This window comes from Branchiostoma floridae, chromosome 19 (assembly GCF_000003815.2).
Source record: "Branchiostoma floridae strain S238N-H82 chromosome 19, Bfl_VNyyK, whole genome shotgun sequence".
Classification (NCBI taxonomy): domain Eukaryota; kingdom Metazoa; phylum Chordata; class Leptocardii; order Amphioxiformes; family Branchiostomatidae; genus Branchiostoma; species Branchiostoma floridae.
In genome coordinates, this window is record NC_049997.1 from 1,502,371 (window position 1) to 1,526,114 (window position 23,744).

At 40.0% G+C, this 23,744-nt stretch overlaps 3 protein-coding genes across 3 annotated transcripts in view; 2 read left to right on the forward strand and 1 right to left on the reverse strand.

Annotated features, from left to right (window-relative positions):
* LOC118407059 (protein O-mannosyl-transferase TMTC1-like) overlaps positions 1 to 842 on the forward strand; it is a gene marked incomplete at its 3' end in the record, with an annotated part of 31,751 nt that extends 30,909 nt beyond the window's left edge. Inside the window, exon 6 of the mRNA XM_035807477.1 lies at positions 771 to 842. Within this exon, the coding sequence (XP_035663370.1) occupies positions 771 to 842 (72 nt within the window). The remainder of the gene's footprint in view (positions 1 to 770) is intronic.
* Positions 843 to 851: 9 nt separating this feature from the next.
* LOC118406766 (protein O-mannosyl-transferase TMTC1-like) lies at positions 852 to 23,184 on the forward strand. Its single transcript, XM_035807077.1, has 13 exons — positions 852 to 876; positions 9,659 to 9,848; positions 10,857 to 10,978; positions 11,520 to 11,687; positions 12,849 to 12,962; positions 13,472 to 13,618; positions 15,593 to 15,804; positions 16,268 to 16,403; positions 17,853 to 17,977; positions 18,030 to 18,049; positions 19,432 to 19,569; positions 21,134 to 21,340; positions 22,484 to 23,184. The coding sequence occupies exons 2-13, from the start codon at positions 9,738 to 9,740 to the stop codon at positions 22,628 to 22,630; spliced, it is 1,647 nt and encodes a 548-aa protein (XP_035662970.1). The 5' UTR covers positions 852 to 876; positions 9,659 to 9,737; the 3' UTR covers positions 22,631 to 23,184.
* Positions 2,655 to 7,868, reverse strand: LOC118406765 (insulin-like growth factor-binding protein complex acid labile subunit). The gene is made up of 2 exons (XM_035807076.1): positions 6,977 to 7,868; positions 2,655 to 5,692 (listed from the first exon to the last, which is right to left on the reverse strand). Exon 2 carries the CDS (start codon positions 5,376 to 5,378, stop codon positions 2,910 to 2,912), a length of 2,469 nt encoding a protein of 822 aa, XP_035662969.1. The 5' UTR covers positions 5,379 to 5,692; positions 6,977 to 7,868; the 3' UTR covers positions 2,655 to 2,909.
* Positions 23,185 to 23,744: the final 560 nt, after the last annotated feature.

Genomic DNA, 23,744 nt, shown 5'->3' on the forward strand with positions numbered 1-23,744 from the left:
TTTTTGTTACGGGGTATGTTGTTTAAACTAAAATAAAACAACAAAAACACTGTCAGATAAATTGGGAAACAAGTAAAGGAGCACACCCGGTACATACACCGCCTTCCCCATTGAGTGCCGCAGGACTTTCCCATAGAGTGTAGTTTGCAGAACGGTTCTTGGCATCGAGAAATCATCAGAATAACAGCCAAATGTCTTCTAAAATTTCTACCCAAAGGTCTGTCAGTCCGATATTTCCATGTTTTTGTAGGGTTTAATCACAGTTACCGATACACAGCGCACATGGAGGATACAAACACTGACATTAGTTGTTCTCAGGTCACCCGTCAAAAATGTGAAAAATTGATAAACAAATATCACCAAAATCAAGTTCAAATGTCCAAAACAATATTTTCTATAGATAACAGGCATATATTGTGCAGTTGTTAACCTTAGAGGGGTGAAATGCACTCCCGAAGATGGCATACTTATGTCTGCAATACAGCCTATATAGTAGAATGCCCAGCTGGCACCACCTGCAGTCTCGTTCTGGTGCCATGACCCCGGATGACCCCAGAAATCCAACATGGCCGCCACAACTGGAATTAACTCTATTGCAAGTTCATGGTACAAACAAGATACGGAATATGCATGTAACAATGAACTGTGTATACAACGAGACTACTGGAATACTAGTGTTGACTATATTTAGCTACATGTAAAGCTGTGTAGCTGGACCTGATTAGTATACACAAATGTACATGCTAACAGGAATGTTTCCTGTTCTACAGGTCCTGTGTTTGCTGTGTTTCCGGGTGTGGATGTTGAATGGCACACTACCCCAGTTCTCTGACACACATGTACATGTACATCCTTCTCACCATACCTGGCCACCAGGTATGCTTGCCAGCACTACCTCATGTCTGCATGGTTACTTACTACTGGGGAGCAAACAGGGTTAAGACTAGGGGTCGGTACCAGTACAGAAAATTCAGGTTCAGGTCCGGTTCAGGTCTTAATGATCAGGTCCATTTCTGAACCTGAACCTGGACCTGATTATTACTGAAAATTGTGAATGGGCGACACTGAAAACAATGGACCAGTAATCTCCAAGCAGATCCAACAGTAGCATAAAAGCTGCCAGAGGAGGGAAGCCGGCTTAGGAGTGTGTTTCGCTATCTATGTGCGTGGCAAATGGACACCTTGGCTGACTACACTCCTTGGCCAGTTTGGTACTATGTTACATGTATGCCATTGTAGGATCTGCTTGGAGATTATGGACCCGGTCCATTTCACTAGAGAGAAATCTGTTTGATAGAGTATTTGACTCCCACTTCCATTTTAATACCCTTCATGTCTGACTCCCACTGCCTTTTAAAATCCTTATGTATGTTTGACTGTAAAAACTATAACTCTATGAATATGAACTCTACTCTAGTTTGCTCTCATGATTTCCTTGGACCAGTAAGAATGTGTGGAAGCCTGCTGATAGAGTCCATTCCAAGACACCTTGAGGGTTTTTAGGCGATATTCATAATTAGTCTGAATTATTTTGAATAAGAGAATATCTGAGCCACAATAATTAGATTATTTTCAAAAAATTGACCAAGAAAATACTCATTTATTTGAATTTCTTTTAGAAACATTTTGAAAGTAACTGTACAAAAATATCTTTATTTAGAATAATTGTGAAACCTCTCTGTGATTATTTCACATTTACAAATATTTACAAAAAATGGTAAACCTGGCCAAATGGTAAAATTAGTTTATTGCCCCCATAAAAGTAAGCCCTATCGTTGCATCTGTATATTTTTAGATTTCACTGCTGGGCACTGGTGGATCCTTTGTGGTGGGCCATTGTTGCATGGCACCCAACCATACTTTGCAAGGATGTGTGAATTGCTATCTTCCCAGCCCACCGAACCATTTACAAAAAAATGGTAGAAAATGGTAAATGATGGTAGAATGCTGTTATCATTATTTAGAAACCATTAGAAGTATCCAATTCCACACCATGAATATTTCCAAACTTTTACAGGACCAGGGATATATTTATAAGTTAAAACAGTGTTAAAAATATTTCTGAAATATCAAATGTCCTAGACATATAATTACAAAACTTTAAAATCAATTCTAAACAATGGCAACAAACATCCGCACGGTGACTTGGAATGGACTGATGTGTTCATTTTCTAATTGGTCCAAAATCTGTTTCACTGATTTTTTTTCTGGTCCGTTTTTTTCTGACCGGTTCAAGAAAGTTCAAGACTCCTAGTTACAAAAAATGCACATTTGTAGGACCAAGGTACATGTATTTGTATAGTTACAAGATCTAACATCCACTGGCATAATACCGGCAGTAATACTTATATCGGCAAATGACATAAACGATAAATTTTCGGTGATCCACTAGCGCAGCAACAGTAATTTCCGAGGTATGCACACTTCAGACATCCACGTATTTCACGCATTTTCAAAAAGGCTTCGATAACAGTGCATTCGAAGACAACAAGGCCAAAAGTTTTCAGTTCATTTTTGGGGCAGGCGAGCTCGTCGTGGGACGAACACACTATCACGTTCATCGCAAGATTTATATAAGTCACAACACAGCTATAACTGCCACAGCATCAGTTTTCCTATGAATATAGTATAATAATATGATAGTACATGTACAACTACACATATTGTGTACAAGCACAAGTAGGAGTTTGGAAAAAGCTTTGTTTGTTTGCTCTGTGGTATTAAGAAATAGTCCAGACAAAAATGTGTCTTTCTTAAAATATTGGCTCTAGCAGGACACATTTACACTGTCTCAAGAAACAGATGTCTTACCGATATGTACAAACATGTAATAATACTATGTACATTTGTATATTTGTTGTCATCTTGTTAAATGTATGCCTAGGCTATGCCTAGTTTAGTTGTAGCTTTTAAGTTACAGTTCCATCCAGTGCATTGTCTTTCAAGTCTTCCAGAATGACTTTGCTGACAGTAGCATGGGAGGCACAGGTTATGGAACTCAGGGTAGACTTTTCTCTGGGAAAATATCCCTTCCACTTAGGGAAGTTGTAGACTGGTTGTCCAGGAATGTTCTCTGTGCCTCCTTCATCACAGTCCATGCTGCTGTGTATGCTAGTGCTGCTTGTGTTAACATCTGGACCAATCAGGGGAAGGTGTACAGGTTGGCTGTCAATGCTGTCAGTATCCCCGAGAAGTGAAAGATAGGTATGATGACTTGTGATGGTCTTGGTGTCATCCTCGTCATCTATCACAGAAAGGGATGTTGCCGACTGCCATCCACACCTACTTTGACCTGGGAAGGAGAGGTATGTCCCAGTACTTGCCATGCTTCTTGTGTCCAGGTCATCATCAGCCACTGCGTACATGTGACTGGACACCGAAGAAGGGCAGCGCATGTTGTCAATTGTTTCGTAGACTGGTTCGCTGGAGTCTGGTCGTGACAGAAGGCCCTGGAGGTCTTCCAGGTATTGACGCCGAATGTCCGAGGTGAAATGATAAGGCTTGATATGAGGAGACTGCGCTCGCTTTTTCTTCCAATGGTAAACAATGACCCCAACCATAACAAGCATGAACAAAACTATGGCAGCTATAACCACAAAAAGGACCGTTTGATCAGCTTCTGTCCCATAACTGACATTTGATGAGTCATCCGTTCCTTCGAGTGGACTTGTTTCAGTTCTTTTGACACAAAACATTGATATTGCTTGATGAAATGTCATGTTTGAGGGTGTCTGACATGTACAGTTTGGAGCGGGTGTTGACACAGGTTGCTGAAGTTTGCTGTACCAGTCCATGAGGGGACAGAGGTTACTGTCACAGTACCAAGGGTTGTTCTCCAGGTGCACATTCTGGGATGAAATGGATTCTTTAGACATTGTTGTAACAGAGAGAGTTGAGAGGTACTCTAGCTTGTTATGAGATAGATCGATATGATCTAATGTAGTTGTGTTGCTAAAGATATTGATGGGCAGGGACTGTAGTTTATTTTGTCCAAGCAAAACTGTTCTCAGAGAGGGGAGGCCATGGAAGGTGTTCCGTGGCAGTGTTGTCAGTTTGTTCCTGCTCAAATCCAGTTCTTCAAGACACTCCATTCCATGGAAAATGCCATCCTTGTCAATCCTTCTCAGGCCCATATCATGCATCAACAACCTTGTCAGCTTGGTCAATCTGGAGAAGTCCTCCACAGGTTCCAGAACAGTGATGGCGTTGTGGCATATGTCCAAGAGTTCCAGGCTGGACAGTGCTGCTACAGCACGAGGGAACTGGGAGAACTGGTTCCCCTGCAGCTGCAGCACCCTCAGAGCTGTGCCACTGAAGATGTCCATGGGCAGCCCCTGCAGCTTATTAAAGGCCAAGTTGAGGTGTGTCAATGACGAGTTAGAGAAGGTGCCTGAAGGTAAGTAGGATAGCCCGACCTTCTCTAGTTCCAATGTGTGCAATGCAGGCATTGATTGCAGTATTCCAGGCTGTATTTGCCCCAAAGGATTACCTCCGAGTGACAACATTGTCATGGATGCCATGCTAGTCAGTGGAGTTGGTATGGTTGTTAGTTTGTTTGAAGACAGATTCAGACGGGTCAACCGAAGATGTGAAAATGCATTATCTGCAATGGAAATGATGCCGTTGCCTGAGAGGTACAGGGTCTTCAGGTTTTGCAAACCAGTGAGAGAAGTGGCAGCTACTCTCTTGATTTTGTTGTAGCTGAGGTCCAGATGTTGTAGGACTGTGAGTTTGTGTATAGAACTAGGAATGTCAGACAGCCTGTTTACTGCTAGTGTTAAAGTTTCTAACTTCTTGTTAAGCTTTCCAAAAACCAAGTGTGGAAGTGATTCCAGCTTGTTAAAAGATAGGTCTAGACTTTGAAGATTCATGCTGGCAAAGATGTGGCCTTGTAACAGTGACAACTGTGTGTTTTTTAGGACGAGCACCCGAAGCTGTGCTGTTGTTCTGTACTTTCCAAGTGGTACTGTAAGATTGTTGATTTGGTTGTTCTCTAGGTTGAGATATTTTAGACTATGGATGTGTAAGACCTCCTCAGGAATGTTTTCCAACCTGTTGTGTCGGAGGAACACATTGACAAGGGGCGGCCCTGACAAGGACTTTTCTTGGATAAGAGTGATGTTGTTCTGAGACAAGTGCAGTGTTGTCAGGTGTCTAAACCTCAGAAAGTCTCCTTTCCTAATGTGACTCAGACTGTTGTTGTTGAGATTGAGTTCAGTTATGTTGCTGGGGAGGTTTGATGGTACTTCTGTCAGCTGCAGTCCAACACAGGATGCCACAGATTGGAAAGCAGTGCTGTACTGTGTACAGCCAGGTTCATTCATCTGCCCCATAGTCTCGGGTAAACTGTACAGAAGGAGTAGAACTGAAAGAAACATGGTGGCAGCTATTCTCTGTGATCTACACTGGACCAATTCATGTCTATCTGACTGAATCCTTTAACTGTAGACATAGTGAGAAGGTCAGCACTACAAGTGTGTTATGCAGACTGAACAACTGTAGACCAGTACACCCTGTGGAAGACAGCTTCCAGATAACATGAGTAACTGTTCCATTGACTTTACGACTCTCACTATTGGCATACACGTCTTCATGTACATGTAAGGCTTGGTTGACCGATGTCTTTCCTGCTATACATGTAAGTGTGTCAGTCCAGCATCAGGTATATGAAAAGATTCTCAGTCATCCACATCTGAAAAGAAACACAAAATGGGCTCTGTAAAAAGGCTAAGTACAGGAAATTCAACCATAAATCCTAAGTAAACCAAACCACACCATCTTCTGCTATTTCCAAGTCACAGAATGTCACTCTGCCTGCATGCAGCTATGCTGTGCAGTTCTGCCTAACTCTATATTAAAGGCCTTTAATTTTCAGGTCATTAGATTGATTGATCCAAATCAGAAACGTGTGGCCACTTGTTGTAAAGAATGACCTTGTAACATTTGACCATTGATTGATTGTAAGCATCTCTGTAACCCAATGAGCTGAAATAACGGCCCAGGTCTCTGTACATGCAACCTTATTAGGGTTGGTGTTTCCAATCTGCCTAACTCATGGGGTCACCATGCTTGTGTGCTGACTTCCTTGTCTGTTTGTTTGTTTCTTTATTAGGAATCTCCATTTGTTGCATACATCAAACTGTTCTTCCTGGAGTCTGCCTGTCTACTTAGAAAATGCACTGTATGAGCAAAATGGTGAATGACAGATTAAGTCTTACCTCCTAGCTGTTTCTAAAAAAAAAGCGGTTAAAAGTAGTACTCACTCTACCACAGACTGTAGTTCCAGTGGAGAAGGTGCATGAGTTAAATTTTGGGATAAGAAGAAAATAAAGTGGTTTTTTTTGCTTTGGTTTGACTTTGTGATAGCGCTTATAGTCAAATGGCTATGGTAATAGAAACAGATTTGCCTTTAGTGTCTCATTGGTGAGTTATTTCACTGCATTGAAAGTAATGTTAAAATATGCATTTTGTGTTCAAAATGAACCAATGTAAAATATATAGATATCATTTCTTTCTTTAGCACATTTACCATTTATGATGTAAAATGAATTATTCACAACCTCTAGATATTCAGTCTTTTTTTATAACAATGACAAAGTTTAACATAGTTAGCCAAGCACCGCAGGCACTTTTTTGCTGACAATGGTTGATTGCACAACTCAGAACCCAGGACCCTATACCTCCGACCTACATGCAGCACGTGTACAACATTACCTGCTAATTTCTTCTAAAACAAACCAACTTTCACCCATTTGAGATCAGTCGGGCAGGCTAAAACGGAATTTTACATTATTAAAAACATGCGTCCGTGCAGTCGTTTATTTTTCGGGTGACATTGAGTTGATGATGGAGGGGTCACTGCAAAAACTGCAAGCATAAATTCTAAATCATAGAGGACTTTACTGTACCACAGTTAATACTTCCATTTGAGCAAGCAGGTATCAAATTACCCATGCATGATATAAAATGTTCTTACCAGGAAAGACTTTGTTGATGAAGCCATTTCCCCATCCATTCCCTATATAACATGTGTGAACAACCTCTGATCCAGTCGTCCCTCCGTCTGTAGGGACACAGGACAAAACAGAACTTTATGTTTCATTGGAAACTTGGGAGGTACCACATGTTTCCATAGGTGTGCCTCCTACCTCCAATTTTAGATTATAATACCATCTCTGTTTAAAATAAGCAAGGTGGGCAATCTGTTATGGTTTTGGTATCTTAGTTAGTTGTTTTAATTTCTAATCAAGTCATTGGATATGCTGTAATTTTAGATGTTAGCAATGCAGTTATGAACACCATCCCTGCTCTCAAGTCAAAATGGTTGTGCCTGTTGGTAAGGATCTGCCATTTCAAGTCAAACGTCCTGCTGCGGTTGTGATGATGATGTTTGCCTGTTGTCTTCAACAGACCATAGCTATGGACCACATACTTGTGCTGGGAGGTAACCAGACCTACACAACACTTTACAGCCATTAACAGTATTACGGAAACATTCAACTCTTTTGTCAGCATGAGAGTTGAAATGGATTTAAATGCTCAATGCCTTACTTTCATGTTAATCTACTCACATTTTTCTCTCTTTGAACTTTATCTGTAGATGAATGAGTAAAGCAGCAAGATTCCTTTTTGTCAATTAGTTGTTTTTTCTCAAACTTTTAAAGTCAAAGGAAGGAATCTAAGTTGGTAGTGAAATTCAATGGATGTCGGACACTATGACTGGTGGGTCTAAGCCCTTAACATAAGCCTAACCCTAGCCGAGTTGTTCAGGACTGGGCCGAGTTGGTGAATAGCTGAATCGTCCTGATGCCAAACTCAACCTATCCCAGAAAACATGTGACTTTTCCTGCACATTTCATATATTTCACCATTCATAGTGTATCTCCCCAGCACTTCCCCAGAAGATTCTGTAAATGTTTGTGAACATTTAATCTTGTGGTAGTGTTAAAATGGAGTGTTAGCACTGGTTTTGAGTTAGCAGTAGCATACTGTAATGAAAAAAATGTTTGCAGTGGTTTGTGTCCATGAAAACTACAAACAAAGAATCATCACGAACATTTACAGTGTTCAGGATCCCACAGTTCTTTCTTACTATCCTCATCAGTCGAAAAGGGTAAAATTTAACATGTGTAGAGTCTGACAAGGTTTTTGACATTCCAGTGCTAAGGGTAAGGCTGAATTCTCTGGTCTCTAGTTGTACTTTGGTTAGTGTTATCTTGAGTCTTTGATCTTAAGCCTGGTATGCAATAGTCCTTATCATTGTATTGTACAGATTTGTGTCAAAACAGGCAAATATTTCATGCTAGCTTCCAAACAGTGGGAAACCACCTTATGGTAATGCTGCTATAAATAGACCACTACAGCAGCTGCTGTTTCTTCTTTGCTGATCCTGATAGTATTTCAATGTATAAACTCTTTATATTGGCAATGTGGTGTTATAAAAAATTGTTTAAAAAAATTACAGCATATTCCAAACATTTGTAATTGTGCGGTGATAATCAATTTTCCACGTCAGATAATTAGAAACTCCAAAAATCCTTAAATCCACCTTAAAGTTTCCATAATCTGTGGAAAATGGTGATATTGGACTATCCAGATAACACCAGGCTCGCTGAGTGGCTGCCAAATCCTCAGGATATTGATTCAGGCTAGGTCATTAGCTACCTATTTGATTGAATCATAATTCCCCAACTAAATCATTTTGATATGTTTTTTTGGTAAAAAAAATCTCAAAATTAAGCATTTTGTTGTACTGTATGCAAAAAGTGTTATTGAATTCATGTGCACATATGCAGAGCACTCCTGTTCCAAATTTCAGGGAACCAGGGAACAGGAGCCAAAAAAATTTACTTTTCTTTGTCAAAAAATTGCCAAAAATTGCAAATTTAAGCATTTTGTTGTAACAGTTCTATCTGCCAAAGTGTTATTGAAACTATATTGGCATATGATCAAGGCACCTCTGTGCCAAATTTCAGGACTGGTCATTCAGTTGTAGTGCCAGGGTACAGGCGGACAAAATATAAAGTTTTGGTCTAAAAATTGCCCAAAGAACTCAATAAAATCATTTTTAAAGGCAGATACAAAAAATGAAAAAATTCTGGGGGTATTTGCCCACTCCACCTACCCTTGTGCCAAATTCCAGGTCATTCGGTGCAGGTATAACATGGATGAATCGCTTTGAAGATTTGACAGGAGAAGAAGAAGAAACATTATGAATACAATATATTTCAACTATACCTGTGCTATGGCTGAAATATAATTATCACATCCATCCATAACTTCCTGAGTTACGTTGCTGGCCAAAGTATGCGGAAACACATGGACATACCTGTACGTGTACACAATGAAAACTGAAAACAATGGAAGTATTCATGGCAAACCTTGATGATGGCCAGAATACCCAGCCTTTGACAAGTAGAAATTATGAATGAGTGCACTGTTATAGTTGAGTTATAGAGTAGAGGGTAATGATTGAATGTACCTGATTCTCTGGACCTGAACTAGTTGTACCGGTAAACCTGAATTTTCTGTACCAATCTACCTGCCCCAATGTGTGTCCCGTGAATAGAATTACTACACAACATATTCTGCATCCATTTTGTGCATTGTTTTTAATCCCAGATCCCAGGTCAGTGTCGTCTTTCTTTTTCTTCTGCAGGTTCCTGACCTACTCATACCTCCTGGTCTTCAATGCTTGGCTCCTATTGGCTCCCATCACCCTGTGCTATGATTGGCAGATGGGCAGCATCCCTCTTGTGGAGTCAATATTGGATACCCGTAACCTAGCAACCATTGCGTTTGTTGTCACCATGGTCAGCCTTACTGCGTACTGCCTGTTTCTTGCAGAGGTAAACATGCCAACCAATCACTAGTTGTCTTAGAAAGAAAATGTTAATGGGCATTGGATATTTCTGAACAAAGGCTGGTACTGAAGGGCATTAAGGAAACATGTTAAAACACAAGTTCTGCCATCCACATTTTGCTATCTGGCAATAGACATTTGTATATCTTCACACATATGGTTAGTCTTTTCTTAGATATTACCAATTGTTAATAACAAATAGGATTTCCCAAAGCTGTTAGCAGTTTTCTATCTATATACACTGTTCACAGATGAAGAAGCAGGCAGTTAACAACAACTGCCTAACATTCAGAAAAGATATTGCTCTGTTTGTAGGAGAGGTTACGATGCAAAAATTTCAAACAACACACAATCAAGAATTGTTTAAACAAGGCCGGCCTCACTAGAGCAATCAAGTGAAATCCACTGTGCTTTCAAATTGTAGGCTAAGCTTCTTTTCAGAAGAATTCTACCGGCAAGTATACAATTACAATTACAATAGTCTTACCAAGACAAGATTTGCTCAGTGTCACATTATTTTTTGGGTTCTCAGACTTATTTAAGGAATGATTTAAGATTAATAATCAAATTTTGGCATTCCAGTAGATATGTTTTTTAAAGATCTGAGAACAGATTAGTGTGGTCTACCTGAAAGTAAGGCCAGAAAATACTGCTACAATCAATGCATGTGTACATGAATGTAAGGCAGTACAGCATATGAATAGTTTGCAGTATGCTATAATGTGCCATGTACTGTTTAGCTTGCTGTCAAGTGTTAGTGCCAGTTGTAGTAACATTTGTTACATACAACAGTTACTGTAGCAGTTGCCTAACTAGTTAACAAAGCAGTATGCTATAATATGCCATGTACTGTTAAGCTTTCTGTCAAATGTTAGTGCCAGTTGTAGTGTAATTTGTTACATGTACAACAGTTACTGTAGCAATTGCCTAACTAGTTAATCAGTGAAGGGATTGTAAATACATGTATTTCAACTCAGCATGTTTTCTTTGTCAGGACGAGGCAGGGATGGTTGCCGTACTGGGGCTGGTGTTGTTGGTCCTGCCATTCCTACCTGCCTCTAATGTCTTCATTAGGGTGGGCTTTGTAGTGGCCGAGAGAATCCTCTACATTCCAAGGTCAGTGCTGCTGAACTTTTGACTTACTTATCCTCCTCATCCTCCTCATCCTTGGAGAAACGGATAGAAGGCCATGGCTTTTTCTCCCATCTGGGTCTGTGCTGATGGCCAGTAGAGCCCCATGGATGCCAGGTTGTCTGACAAAGTTCTCCATATACAAATGTAGCATCTTTTACCATCAAGGGCTCCAGTCTAGGCAACTTTGGGTACTGTAAATGCAGAAACTTTTGCGGTGGTTTGATGTTCGCGGTTTTCGCTGTGGCCACTTTACCGCGAACTTAAGAGCACCGCAAACATTTTTTCATGGCATTATTAGAGACTACAGTGCATGGTGCTACCACCAACTTAAACCACCGTGAAATGATCTTTTTCCCGCTACCGCAAAATTAAATCCCTGCGAACTTAAATACATAGTATTCTGTCATGCGCCTTGCTCAGTACATTGCCAAGCCATTTCTGTCTTCTGTTTGTCATTTCAGTAGATAGCCTTCTACACCAAGAAGACATGACCAAAGTGATAATCTGTGTCCTTTTCCTCCAGCATGGGTTACTTCATCCTGCTGGTGCATGGGATCCACAACCTGTGCTGTGCCTTAGGTAAACCTGTCTCCAGCCTGATGACAGGCTGTACTCTACTGCTCATCATCTTGTGGGGCTGTAAAACTATCCACAGGAACCCAACATGGTGGACGAGAGAGTCTTTATTCAGGTAATTCAGCAGTAAAGTGTCACATGTAAATGTCACTACATACATGTATACAAGGGTAGGATAAGTCCACTTGTCCGATCGGGCAAGTTAGATTTTTTCCATTGAGTGAGATTTTGACCTACTTGCTACTTTTCACAGTCATGGCATCAAGCATTGGTCAACACAAAAATAAAATATAGCCAATAAACATAATTCCATTACTGGAAGTGAAAATACGTAGAAAAATGTCATTTGAATTTGGGGCAAGTGAGAATTTGGTTTCGGGAAAATAAATTTTTTATGTGCTTGCCCGAAAGCACAATTGAATTTTAGAAAACTTGTCCAACCCTGTTATACTCCATGGAGCTTTATTCCTGCTTAGTGCCATGTTATTATTATTAATGATGAGTTGTGCCTGGTATTAGTAACTCCCAGGTTATTACAGCTGCAGTATGTAATCAGACTTGTCTCCATCCAAACTAATCTCCAAGCAGATCCTACGGTAGCATAAGTATCAAAAGCTGTAGGGGAGTGAAGCTGGCTTAGGAGTGTGTTTTGCTACCAGGGAAAATGAACACCTCTTGGCTGACTACACTCCTTGGCTACTATCTTATGCCAGCGTAGGATCTGCTTGGAGATTAATCCAAACAGGGGAAGCAGTTGGAACAACAAAATTCTTTGTCTAAATATCAGCTTTTTGTAAAGGTCAGCAGGAAATGGTAAGAGGGGGAGAAAATTATGAGGAATAGAAGTAAAGTGTGTGGTAGCAGCACAATCATGCAGTGTACTTAGTTCTACTAAGTCTTGTAACTAGTAACAAGTTTATTGCATTGCATAGTCTAGTGCAAAGCCCAGAGGTCCTGAGTTCAAGTCCCCTGATATGCTCAGGTGCATGTTGTGCCCTTGGGAAAGGCACTCTACACAAATTTCCTTGCTTCACTTACTAACAGTGGAAATTAGTGCTTAAATTGGTTACAACGTTAATGGAGGTCCGTTTGTGCAGATACATGTAAGTCATCCAGAATGTACAATCCAGGATCAATCCTTCCTGCTGGAGATATATATACAATTTATTCAGACGTTTCATACAGATTCCACTGTTCTTCAGTGATTGAATGTACCTTACCTTGTTATTTACACTTTATAGTAAGATTTGATTGAGTTTCTTCACCCTGTCCATAGGTCTGGTGTGGAAACTTTGCCCCACAATGCTAAGGTGCATTACAATTATGGGAACTACTTAAAGGATCTGGGCAGACATGAGGAGGCCATTTTCCACTACCAGAGAACATTGGAGTAAGTTACAAGTAAACGTTTTTAAGGACTTTCCAGTGGATACTGAAATCATGTGTAACTTATTGCTCGGTCAATTGATCAGCATTTTGTCTATAGTGGTCACTTATTATATGTTATTGAATTCCAAAGTCAATTCCAAAGTCAAAGAAGAAAGAACAAAAAGCAATGTACATAATGCATGTACCATACTCTGTACACTAGGACTTCACAATGAAACTTTTTTATCAATATTTCTGTATCTGTATCTCTATCTATATAGCCGGTATAACCGCCCTTCGGCGTAACTCACCACGCGGCAGCAGCTGGTTATATTACACCGAAGGACCCGTCACACCGAACTTTTGCACATCTATCTGCAAGCGTTCTTTAAAACTATCCAGAGATGATGTTCCTACTGTGCTTGGTGATAGCAAATTCCACTCTACGATATTTCAATCATTTTGCACAAGTTTCCAGAGGATGTCATCCATATCAATAATACCTTATTGTGATTTGTTTTGTGATGGCAGACTGTACCCCCGCCATGCCAGTGCCAATAACAATCTGGGGACCCTGATGACCAATGACACGCAGCTACAGGAGCTGTACTACCGTCGGGCCATGAACATCACACCACAACATGCCAAGGCTCACTTCAACCTGGCTAACCTTATCAGGTACATTGTACACTAGAGCCCAGAATAGTCTTCTTGTATTGGGAGATGCCCTAACATGACACGCTCAAACTCATGGCGCTCCATTGCTAGCTGCCGAAAAGTGGTCAAGTTTTGATAGATAAATTTTTAACATTCATCTGAAGAGCATACTTGGATACAATGAGTGGGACATAGAAAATTGAAAGCTCTATACAGCCTTGGTTTATTTACCTGAAAAGTGAAAGAGATAGACCCACCAAACCAAGATCTCCCTTATGTATTTTTTTATTGATCTTGTAGGGTAATCCCTTCAGTTTGAAAAAAACTGATTTACAAGGGAGCCCATGTTGACACCCTGTATAATTGTAACTGAGTTTGTTGAATGTTTTCATTGGAAATCTAAAACTAGTAAAAGAAAAGGCATTCCCTGCCTACAAGCCCTAATGTTTTGAGGACTGTGAGTGCGTCTTTTATGCCATAAAAGACCTGAGACTGAGTTTGTTAATAACCTGAGACTGAGTTTGTCTTTTTTTAAATTTCCTGCATGGTGAAAAAAATGCCATGCCATTGCCAAAATTGGCAATACATGTATATAGAAACATTATGAACTAGAGTTCGGCGACCTCATACCTCCATGAATATTTAGAGCTTTTGTGAATTTCATGCAATTTACTAACACATTAACATAATTTATGCATGGTGTTATTCATCATAGACTAACATACACATGTCAAAATTATAAAATCATAAATCAATGGGCGGTTTTGCCATTTTTACATAAATTAGGCAAATTAGTTCCTCATTACCATATTTGGTTTCTGCTTATATTCCACCTATCGTGATTAACAAGTGTTACATTTATTGAAGTCCTGTTATTGCAAACAATGAAATTATACAATTCCCTCATTAATTATGCAAATTAGGTCCTCATTTGCATAACATGCATATCATTATTGACATCTTTGCCCAACCTACCTGCATGCCTAAAATGATGCCTATTCGTCAATCCTTTCTGCAGTTATCCTCTTTCGAATGCCTTGACGAAAACGCCCCTGCAGTTCCGAAATTAAATGTTAGGGGGCTGAAACCTGCCCCACTTTGTCATGACACTGCAAGCTATCTACCAGCCAAATGTCAAGACCATATCATGTCCAGGACAAGAGATACATAGAAAAAACTGCTATGATAGAATATTCTCATTAATTATGCAAATGTATTCCTATTTTGCATAATTAGTATCTTACCTTGTACAACATTGTCTAAGGTACCTACATACCAAAAATCATGAAAATCCGTTGTTCCCTTCTTGAGTTATCCTCTTCAGAAGTTTTTGACAAATATGCCCCTGCTATCCCAAAACTAGACGCTAGGGGGCCCAAACTTATGTCATTTCTTCCTGAGCACAAGAGCTATCTAATACAGAAAAATCGTGACCATAGCATGTTCAGAACACCGAGATAGCAAATCCGGAAGTTGCGCTGCAGTACCAAGGGAAGCCGCTAGTGGGCCCAAAATCTAATCATTTCCAGCTTTCATCACACACTACCAACACACCAAGTATGAAACCAATTCACCCAGCCGTTCTTGAGTTATCTTGTTTACACACAGACAGACACACAGACAGACAAACGCTGGGTAAAATATAACCTCCATGACATTTCATGGAGGTAACTACAAACATCCCAGTGTGCTAGTGAAACACTGTGCATAAATGATTGTAGCAGAGCTGTCAGAAAGATACTGTAAATGCATTTACGTTTGCTGGGATTTAATTCCGTGTTAGCAGGAAAGTAGGGTGGCTTTAAGTTCACGGTAGTGCCATACACTGCAGTCACATACTGTAACAGAAAAATGTTTACGGTGGTTTACAGTTTGCGGCGAGACTGCCTCGAGAAAACCACAAACATAAAACCACCGCAAACATTTCTGCATTTACAGTAGCTTGAAGAACAGGCATTTATACTGACCTGACTTAATAACATGCCTTTTTTCCAGTAAACAAGGCAAGACATCAGAAGCAGAAACGCTTTTGCGACGAGCCATTGTCATCCAACCAGACTACATCGATGCTCATGTCAACCTGGCCTCCCTGCTGTCAGACGTAGATCGGAACCAGGAGGCCATGGACATTTATCAGAAGTCTCTAGACCTGGACAGGGAAAACCCTGATGTTCTAAATAACTATGGAGCTTTCTTGGCCAAATTAGGTAAATACATGTAGCAGAAATAATTTTTTCTTGGTTCAGGGTTGGTCATTTAACTCTCTAGGAATTTTTTAGCAAATCAACCGTAAACTGGTAACCTTACGTTACAATGCTAAACTTTCTTCCAACACAAAGTTATACACAGATCAAGTTCACAGATCTTCTGTAGTTTGACCAAATGCTGTCGTCATGTATCCGCAAGATCAGGTGTTAATAGGATCATGTCTCTGTAACTCTTGCGAGTTTACTTCCTGAAGTGATTGGTCATCAGTATTGATCCTAAAGAAGGCAATCTGTGTATACCTTAGTGTTGAAAGTTTAGCATTGTTAGTACTAGACTACGTATATAAAATGTGTTGACCTGCATTAGGACTGGAAAGAACAAGTTAGAGGATGGGTAAGTGGAAATTATCAATTGTACAATTTGGTAAAAACTAACAGATGATTTCTTCATGTTCCACTGCAGGTCAAACTACCGAGGCACTGTCTCTCTATGACCAAGCCCTGACCTTTGACCTTACTCACACAGTTGCCATGGTGAACAAGGCCCGACTCCTTCGCTCCCTCGACAGGACTCAGGAAGCAGAGAGCTTATTCCTCAGGTTAGTTTCCATTCCAGGTCAACCAGGAGTCCGGAGTCTTTCTTACATGATGCTAGAGGGTTCTGTAGATACTCTGTCACTCTGAGCTACTTTGTTAAATAAGGCCACATCAAATTTATTTCTTGCCTCTTGGATTTTTTCAGGTCAAAAAAATATGATAAAATTTTTCAAAAGGTCGAAAATAAGAATTACTAGGAATTTGTGGGTACTGACACACCCGTGAAACTTGACATGTCCGGCAAGTTTTGTTTTTGATGTATCAATGAATGAGTAATCAAACTTTTTGCAGAATTCCACGTGTGGTGATTTACGAGACGATCTAAATGAAATTTTGCATGTGTAATTATTCATATCTCTATAATCTATGTTGCAAAAAAGAGCTCTGAACTAATTGTGGTTTCTGATTTACTGGTGTTTGAACTGAGTTAGGTGTGAAACGGACCAGGTGTGAAATGGAGCCAGTTGAGTGTCGCGCAGTGATCCGTTTTTTGTATTTGAAAGGATGCACACCAAAGGAGACTTTTGATAAAACGAAAGAAACTTATGGTGATGATGCCCCATCATATGACCTTGTAAAACGCTGGCATCCTGAATTCAAACATGGCCGGAAGTCTGTGGAAACAGCTCCCAGACCTGGTCGTTCCTCTTGTGCCATTGATGAGGCATCTGTTGGAGGACCAACTTGGGGTGTCCTACAAAAACGGTGTCCAGAGCTGCATCAAACGATGGGAGAAATGCATAACTCTGGGTGGTTCCTATGAAGAGAAGACTGATAACTGTGCCAAGTTTCATTAATCTCCTACTATGGGAAATGAGTCAGAGTTATTACTTATTGAATGCCCCTTGTAGACCCCACCAATGCTATCCGTATTCTTATAGACACTTCCTTCATCAAGAATATTTTCGGCATGAATGAAGGATGATAAGCTCACCAGAAAGGTCACTTGTTCAAATTAAGGAACACATAACAAGACAAGGTTTTCTTTTCTTGCCAGAAATTAGTTTTGTAACCTAATTTTTACAGGTGTTGCCATTAAGAATTTCCCATACCCAGCCATATCCTGAGATAAATTTAATTAGAGAGTACATTTTACTTTGGGAGTTAGTAGAATACTGAATGATTTTTTTTATGCATGTGAGATTGTTAGGCACTTTATCATTATGTTAGATTATATGCATTTGTTACTTCCTCAAATTGATATCCATTGGAAAATGACTCCCTTTTGGAGTTTAGGACTCCTTTAAAGATCCATTTGACATGTACAGTGCTTTCATCCTGTGAATATATGTTTAGTATTTATTCTAATCTGAGGATTCTTTGATTGTTTTGATTTCTTTTTTGATGACTGGTTCATCTACAGCACTATATAGTGTAGACATGCAAAACAAAATCTTTTCAGAAACAGGGGAGTCTGATCATGAATGGAAGAAACTGTTTCTTTTTTTCAGGGCTATATCCTTAAAAAAGGAGGCTGGTACTCTTGAGCTGCTGGCAGCTATGTACTACAACACTGGCCGGATCATGGATGCCAAGACTGTGTATGAAGAGGTTCTCTCTCTAGACCCAGACAGACATGAAACTGTTAACTCATTATGGAAGGACCTCCTCTCTAGACCCAGACAGACATGAAACTGTTACTCATTATGTAAGTACATCTCTATAGACCCAGACAGACATGAAACTGTTACTCATTATGTAAGTACATCTCTCTAGACCCAGACAGACATGAAACTGTCACTCATTATGTAAGTACATCTCTCTAGACCCAGACAGACATGAAACTGTTACTCATTATGTAAGTACATCTCTCTAGACCCAGACAGACATGAAACTGTCACTCATTATGTAAGTACATCTCTCTAGACCCAGACAGACATGAAACTGTTACTCATTATGTAAGTACATCTCTCTAGACCCAGACAGACATGAAACTGTTACTCATTATGTAAGTACATCTCTCTAGACCCAGACAGACATGAAACTGTTACTCATTATGTAAGTACATCTCTCTAGAGACCCACACAGACATGAAAGTGTCACTCAATGTGTAAGCACATCTCTATAGACACACACAGACATGAAACTGTCACTCATTATGTAAGCACATCTCTATAGACCCACACAGACATGAAACTGTCACTCATTATGTAAGTACATCTCTATAGACCCAGACAGACATGAAACTGTTACTCATTATGTAAGCACATCTCTATAGACCCAGACAGACATGAAACTGTCACTCATTATGTAAGTACATCTCTCTAGACCCAGACAGACATGAAACTGTTACTCATTATGTAAGTACATCTCTCTAGACCCAGACAGACATGAAACTGTCACTCATTATGTAAGTACATCTCTCTAGACCCAGACAGACATGAAACTGTTACTCACTCACACTCACTCACTATCCGGTTTAGCGTCCGTTCTTCCCTGTCTTGCAGAGGTTGGACGTGTCGTCAAGACGTTTTGGTCAAACTGTTACTCATTATGTAAGCTCTTTAGACCCAGACATGAAACTGTTAGTAATACTCATTATGAGTCTAAATATCTCTTTAGACTCAGACACACATGAAACTGTTTCTACTTATGTAAGCACATCTCTATAGACCCAGACAGACATGAAACTGTTACTCATTATGTAAGTACAGCTCTATAGACCCAGACAGACATGAAACTGTTACTCATTATGTAAGTACATCTCTCTAGACCCAGACAGACATGAAACTGTTTCTACTTATGTAAGCACATCTCTATAGACCCAGACAGACATGAACCAGCCCCTGTAGCACTGTCCTGCCACTTGCTACGTAATTTAACACCACAGGGTATACTACTGCCACTTAACCATGGTAGCAGCAGTCTGGTCCAGGTCATCAACCTTCTTTGTTTGGACAAGAAGTACAAGAACCAGAGCAAAAAAACATATGTTTCACCTCCATGATGATAAACATAAAAATGGAAACACACATTAAAAAGTCTGTGCTAACTGTGTGTCATGACCTTTTTGTGCTTTATTGCCCCCAGGCCCATGTTGTTGGACGCTTGGGTGATCATAGAAAGGCTGAAGAGCTGCTGCTTGGAATGCTGGACAGGAGACCAGACTTGTTTGATGCTCATCGTCATCTGGCCAGTTTGTATGGCATGATGGGATCTAGTCAGAAGGTGGGAATTCTTAGATACAGTGGGGAATGGTAATGATAATGATTAGGGCTGGGTACAGGTATGGTGTACCGCTACAAAACCCGTTTTTCTTATGGGACCAGTCCAGAAAAATCGGAACTGAAAAAGTTAGGTAGACCGGATGTTGGACCTATTGGAAAATGAACAAATCATAATTATAATATAATCATAATATGATCAGGCATTCACACGTTTTGGCGCTTACCAGTCAAAGAAAATAACAAGAGCAAGTAGATTAGAGTCTATCTTCATCTCTACCAAGTTTTACAGTCAATCGTACAGAACCAGTTAGCCTTGTAGGATTTTATAACGCCAGTGGGAGTCTAATACTCCACAAAACAGATTTCTTTGTTGTGAAATGGACAATTGTTTTAATTATCGTCTATTCACAAGTTTTCACCCTGAATCAGGCTCAGGTCCGGACCAGGATCTGATCCTCTGGAACTGAACCAGACCTGGACCTGAATCTTCTGTACCGGTACCCACCCCTAATAATGATAGTAATATTCAACTATATGAAGTTGTCTATAATATAAAAATCAGGACAATCCGTCAACCCCATCTTGAGATATTCCCTTTCAAAGTCTGACCCTGAACAGGTCCCTGCAGTTCCAAAACACCCTACATTGTATACCACTTTCTCTCGGCCTCAAGAGCTGCATGTATTCACCACTAAAAATAATCACCACCCTAGCATGTTCAGAAAGCGAGATCAAACCCGGTAGTTCCACTGCAGTACTGTAGCAACACACTACATGTAGGGTAACCAAAATCTAACTGTTTCAAGGTCTCATCAACACCTACCCACATACCAAATATCAAGATATTCAATCCAGGCATTCTGGATGCTGCTTTTCTACAAACACACATACACACACACACAAACGCTACCAACAACATATATATGGGAAGTTGGTTGGTTGGGGTTGCACATTTTGTCTCAGTATAATTATATGTATGACATCACTATGAAATCAGGACAGCAAATATCTCACTAATGTGAAATGTAGAATTGGAGAGAACATTTATGCAAAATAAAACAGTAAAAACAAACCTGTCCATGGACTGTGAGAAGCAGAAGAGATAGGAGCAGGTCAAGATCAAGAGAGGGGTGACAATGCCCTGTCATATGAATGAATGAAGACCTTTATTGCACATTTTGCCCCACTGGGCTAAGTACAGGTCACATGGTAACAATCTTTATATGTAACAATGGAAACAATTATACACATCTATATATTCAGATATGCGTCTAATCTATAATTCTAGGACATTCGACTTCCTCCAGCTTCTTGGTAATTGCATAAATGCAACTAGCTGTATGGTTGGTTAGAGTTGGTTTATCAAAAGCTGTCAGGAATATACAAATGTATATATGACTGACTGGCTATGATCAACATTACAGCCAGTCAGCTATGATTAACAGTACACCTCATGATAAAAGTGTGCAGTGTTTATGATAGATATTTTAAAGAATCAATGTAACAGTTGTGTGTGAACATTTCATGAATATTGTGAATCTGTATACACGTGTACATACCTGTAGGCTCTACAGAGTGCACTGCAAGCACTGGAACTTCTACCACCCAACTATGAGGCTAAACAGACTGCAGAGCTGCATTATGAGCTGGGCAACCATCACAAGGACCTGAACCACATCTCTCAGGCCCTGGACAGTTACAGGAAGGCAGTGAGCCTCTATCCTAACCTGGCTTCTGCACACATGAACCTGGGAGCACTGCTACATATCAAGGTGGGGAGGAGGGTGAACAGGGTGCCGGTGTGCCTGTACCTACAGTGCTGGCTATACACCTTTCTCGCGCAGCGACCATGATTGATTGAAGACGAGGTCAATGAGGCAAACAGACAAACTTATTTCTAATATCAGCTCCCATTTAGTTTTTCCCCAGACCACACAAATTTTTACAATATAAGACCAAATAATGAATATTATAACTAGCGTTATGCACCGACAGATATAGCAATTTAGAGTAGCATAGACTGATCGCATTGTCCCTTAAGAGGTGCAAAATAAAAACATGATGCAAATATTCGATAGACATGCAGCCATTCTCTTATTGGTCGATTTTCTAATTTCCATGCGATCATTGGTTGAATTGCTGATTATGATGGACAGTCTTTTGTTTGCCTCATTGAACTCGTTTTAGATCTATCATGGCTGCCTCATGAGAAAGGTGTATTGCACATGTTAACTTGGAAGCACTTCTACATATCAATGCTAGGAGAAGAGATATACTGTTGTTAACGACCTGATAGATCTACATCAAAATGAATAGCACATGATCAACAAGAGTTGGAAGATTTCATGCCTCTTGGAAATATTTCTTGTTTGTCTTTTTAATTGTAGTTCACTGTGACTTACAAAATGTATTTGAATTACAAAACAACACAATGTGGAGCACCAGGCAGGGGATGCTGTGTTGTGCACCACACATTATAAAACACAATACATCAAACCCAGAATCAGCAACCACTCATGGAACTGAGGAAAATGGTTGCTGAGAAGGATTGCAAAGGGTGGGTTAGATTTTGAAATTAGAAATAGTCATTTCTCAGTTAACCAGTCTGGCTGAAACAGCAGCACGTTCAGATAGTAATGTGAAGATCGGAGATCCTTGATCTTTATTACACCAAAGAGGGAGGATTTCAATTTCCATAACAACTCTGACCAAATTGCAAGTTTTTTAAAGCATGGTGTATTAGATGCAAAAACTTGTATCCACTGACTTTTAGCCAATAAATGACAAGTAGAGAAATGTAGACTTGTAGAGAAAAGTATGAAGAGAAAAAGTTTCTTATACATGCTGTAGGAAGCTGTGTAAGTATTTATGGAGCAACCATCTCTATAATTATAGTTCCTTATTGTTCCTACCAGGAAGAGATCCAGGAGGCCCGGCAGCACTACCAGGCAGCGCTGAAGCTGGATCCGACCAACCAGGTTCTCATGGACAACATCCGCAAACTGGACAGGAAGGAGCAGCAGCTGCGCCAGGAGGCCAGCAGGCCAGCTGGAAACAGATAGTATCTCACAGTACCGCTGGTGCTCCTCATGTCCAACTTCAACTTAACATGCTCTCGAATTGATATGCTGCAATGTATTCTTACAGCCTGAAGACATTTTGTGAAGACAATTGTGTTGGATGTTTTTGCTGCTCTCAAGCTCAAGCACTGTTCTCTTAAGCATTTATTATGATTTAAGAATTGTTCTGTTATAATTGAGGAATGATGATTTTAGGTTTATTCCACTTCTCAATATACGTAATGATTGTTGACAAAAAGATGTTTTGACTTTTGTCAGATGTTGGTAATCGATGGCAATCTTATTGCAGAGATGTAAAAATCTAGATGTACATAATTTTTATTGATATACATGTACATGTAGTCCAGTTACAGTAACATAAATTGTATCTGTGATGTTATTTTATCATAATTATACAGACCTATTATGTACTTCTACCACCCAAGTAGATTTCTGTATGTATGATCTCTTCTTAATCATCACTTACACAGAGTAATAGAATATTTTTTTAATAAGCTTTTAAATGTTTTATTAAAAAGTTTAATGTTTTATCAAGATTATTGTGTAATATTTGTTGTGTTCATATCAATGCACTATAAGTGTAGCCAGTATGATCATTTGCCTTGTAAAGCCCTGGTCACATTTGTTCATTAAAAGTAGGATTTTTCTCCTCAACTACAGTTAAGCTATGGACACAACCCACCGTGGGCACAACCCACCGTACGTGCAAATATGTGCTGTCAACGTGCCAAAACATGGGCAATCTTTTGGGATCTGTAAGTGGTAAGTACCGCCTCCGTACGAACTCGTAGGGAATCCGACGGATTTTGGAGCACGCAGACACACCGTAGAACTTTACGTGCAGACAAAACTTTGTGCCATCAGGCTGCGGATTCACCCCCGTACGTGCCAGTACGAGCGACGCGCCTGCCCTGTGCAACCTGAACGATTTCGGAAATACGTGGCGGACATGGCCTCCCCAAAAAACGTACGGACAAATTGCACGTATGGCGGATTGTGACCTTAGCTTTAATGCCAGAGTCTGCAGTATTGTTGCAAAAGCCGCTTGCTCTCTGTCTCAAGAGCTAACTACCACTCAAAAATCACAACCATAGTG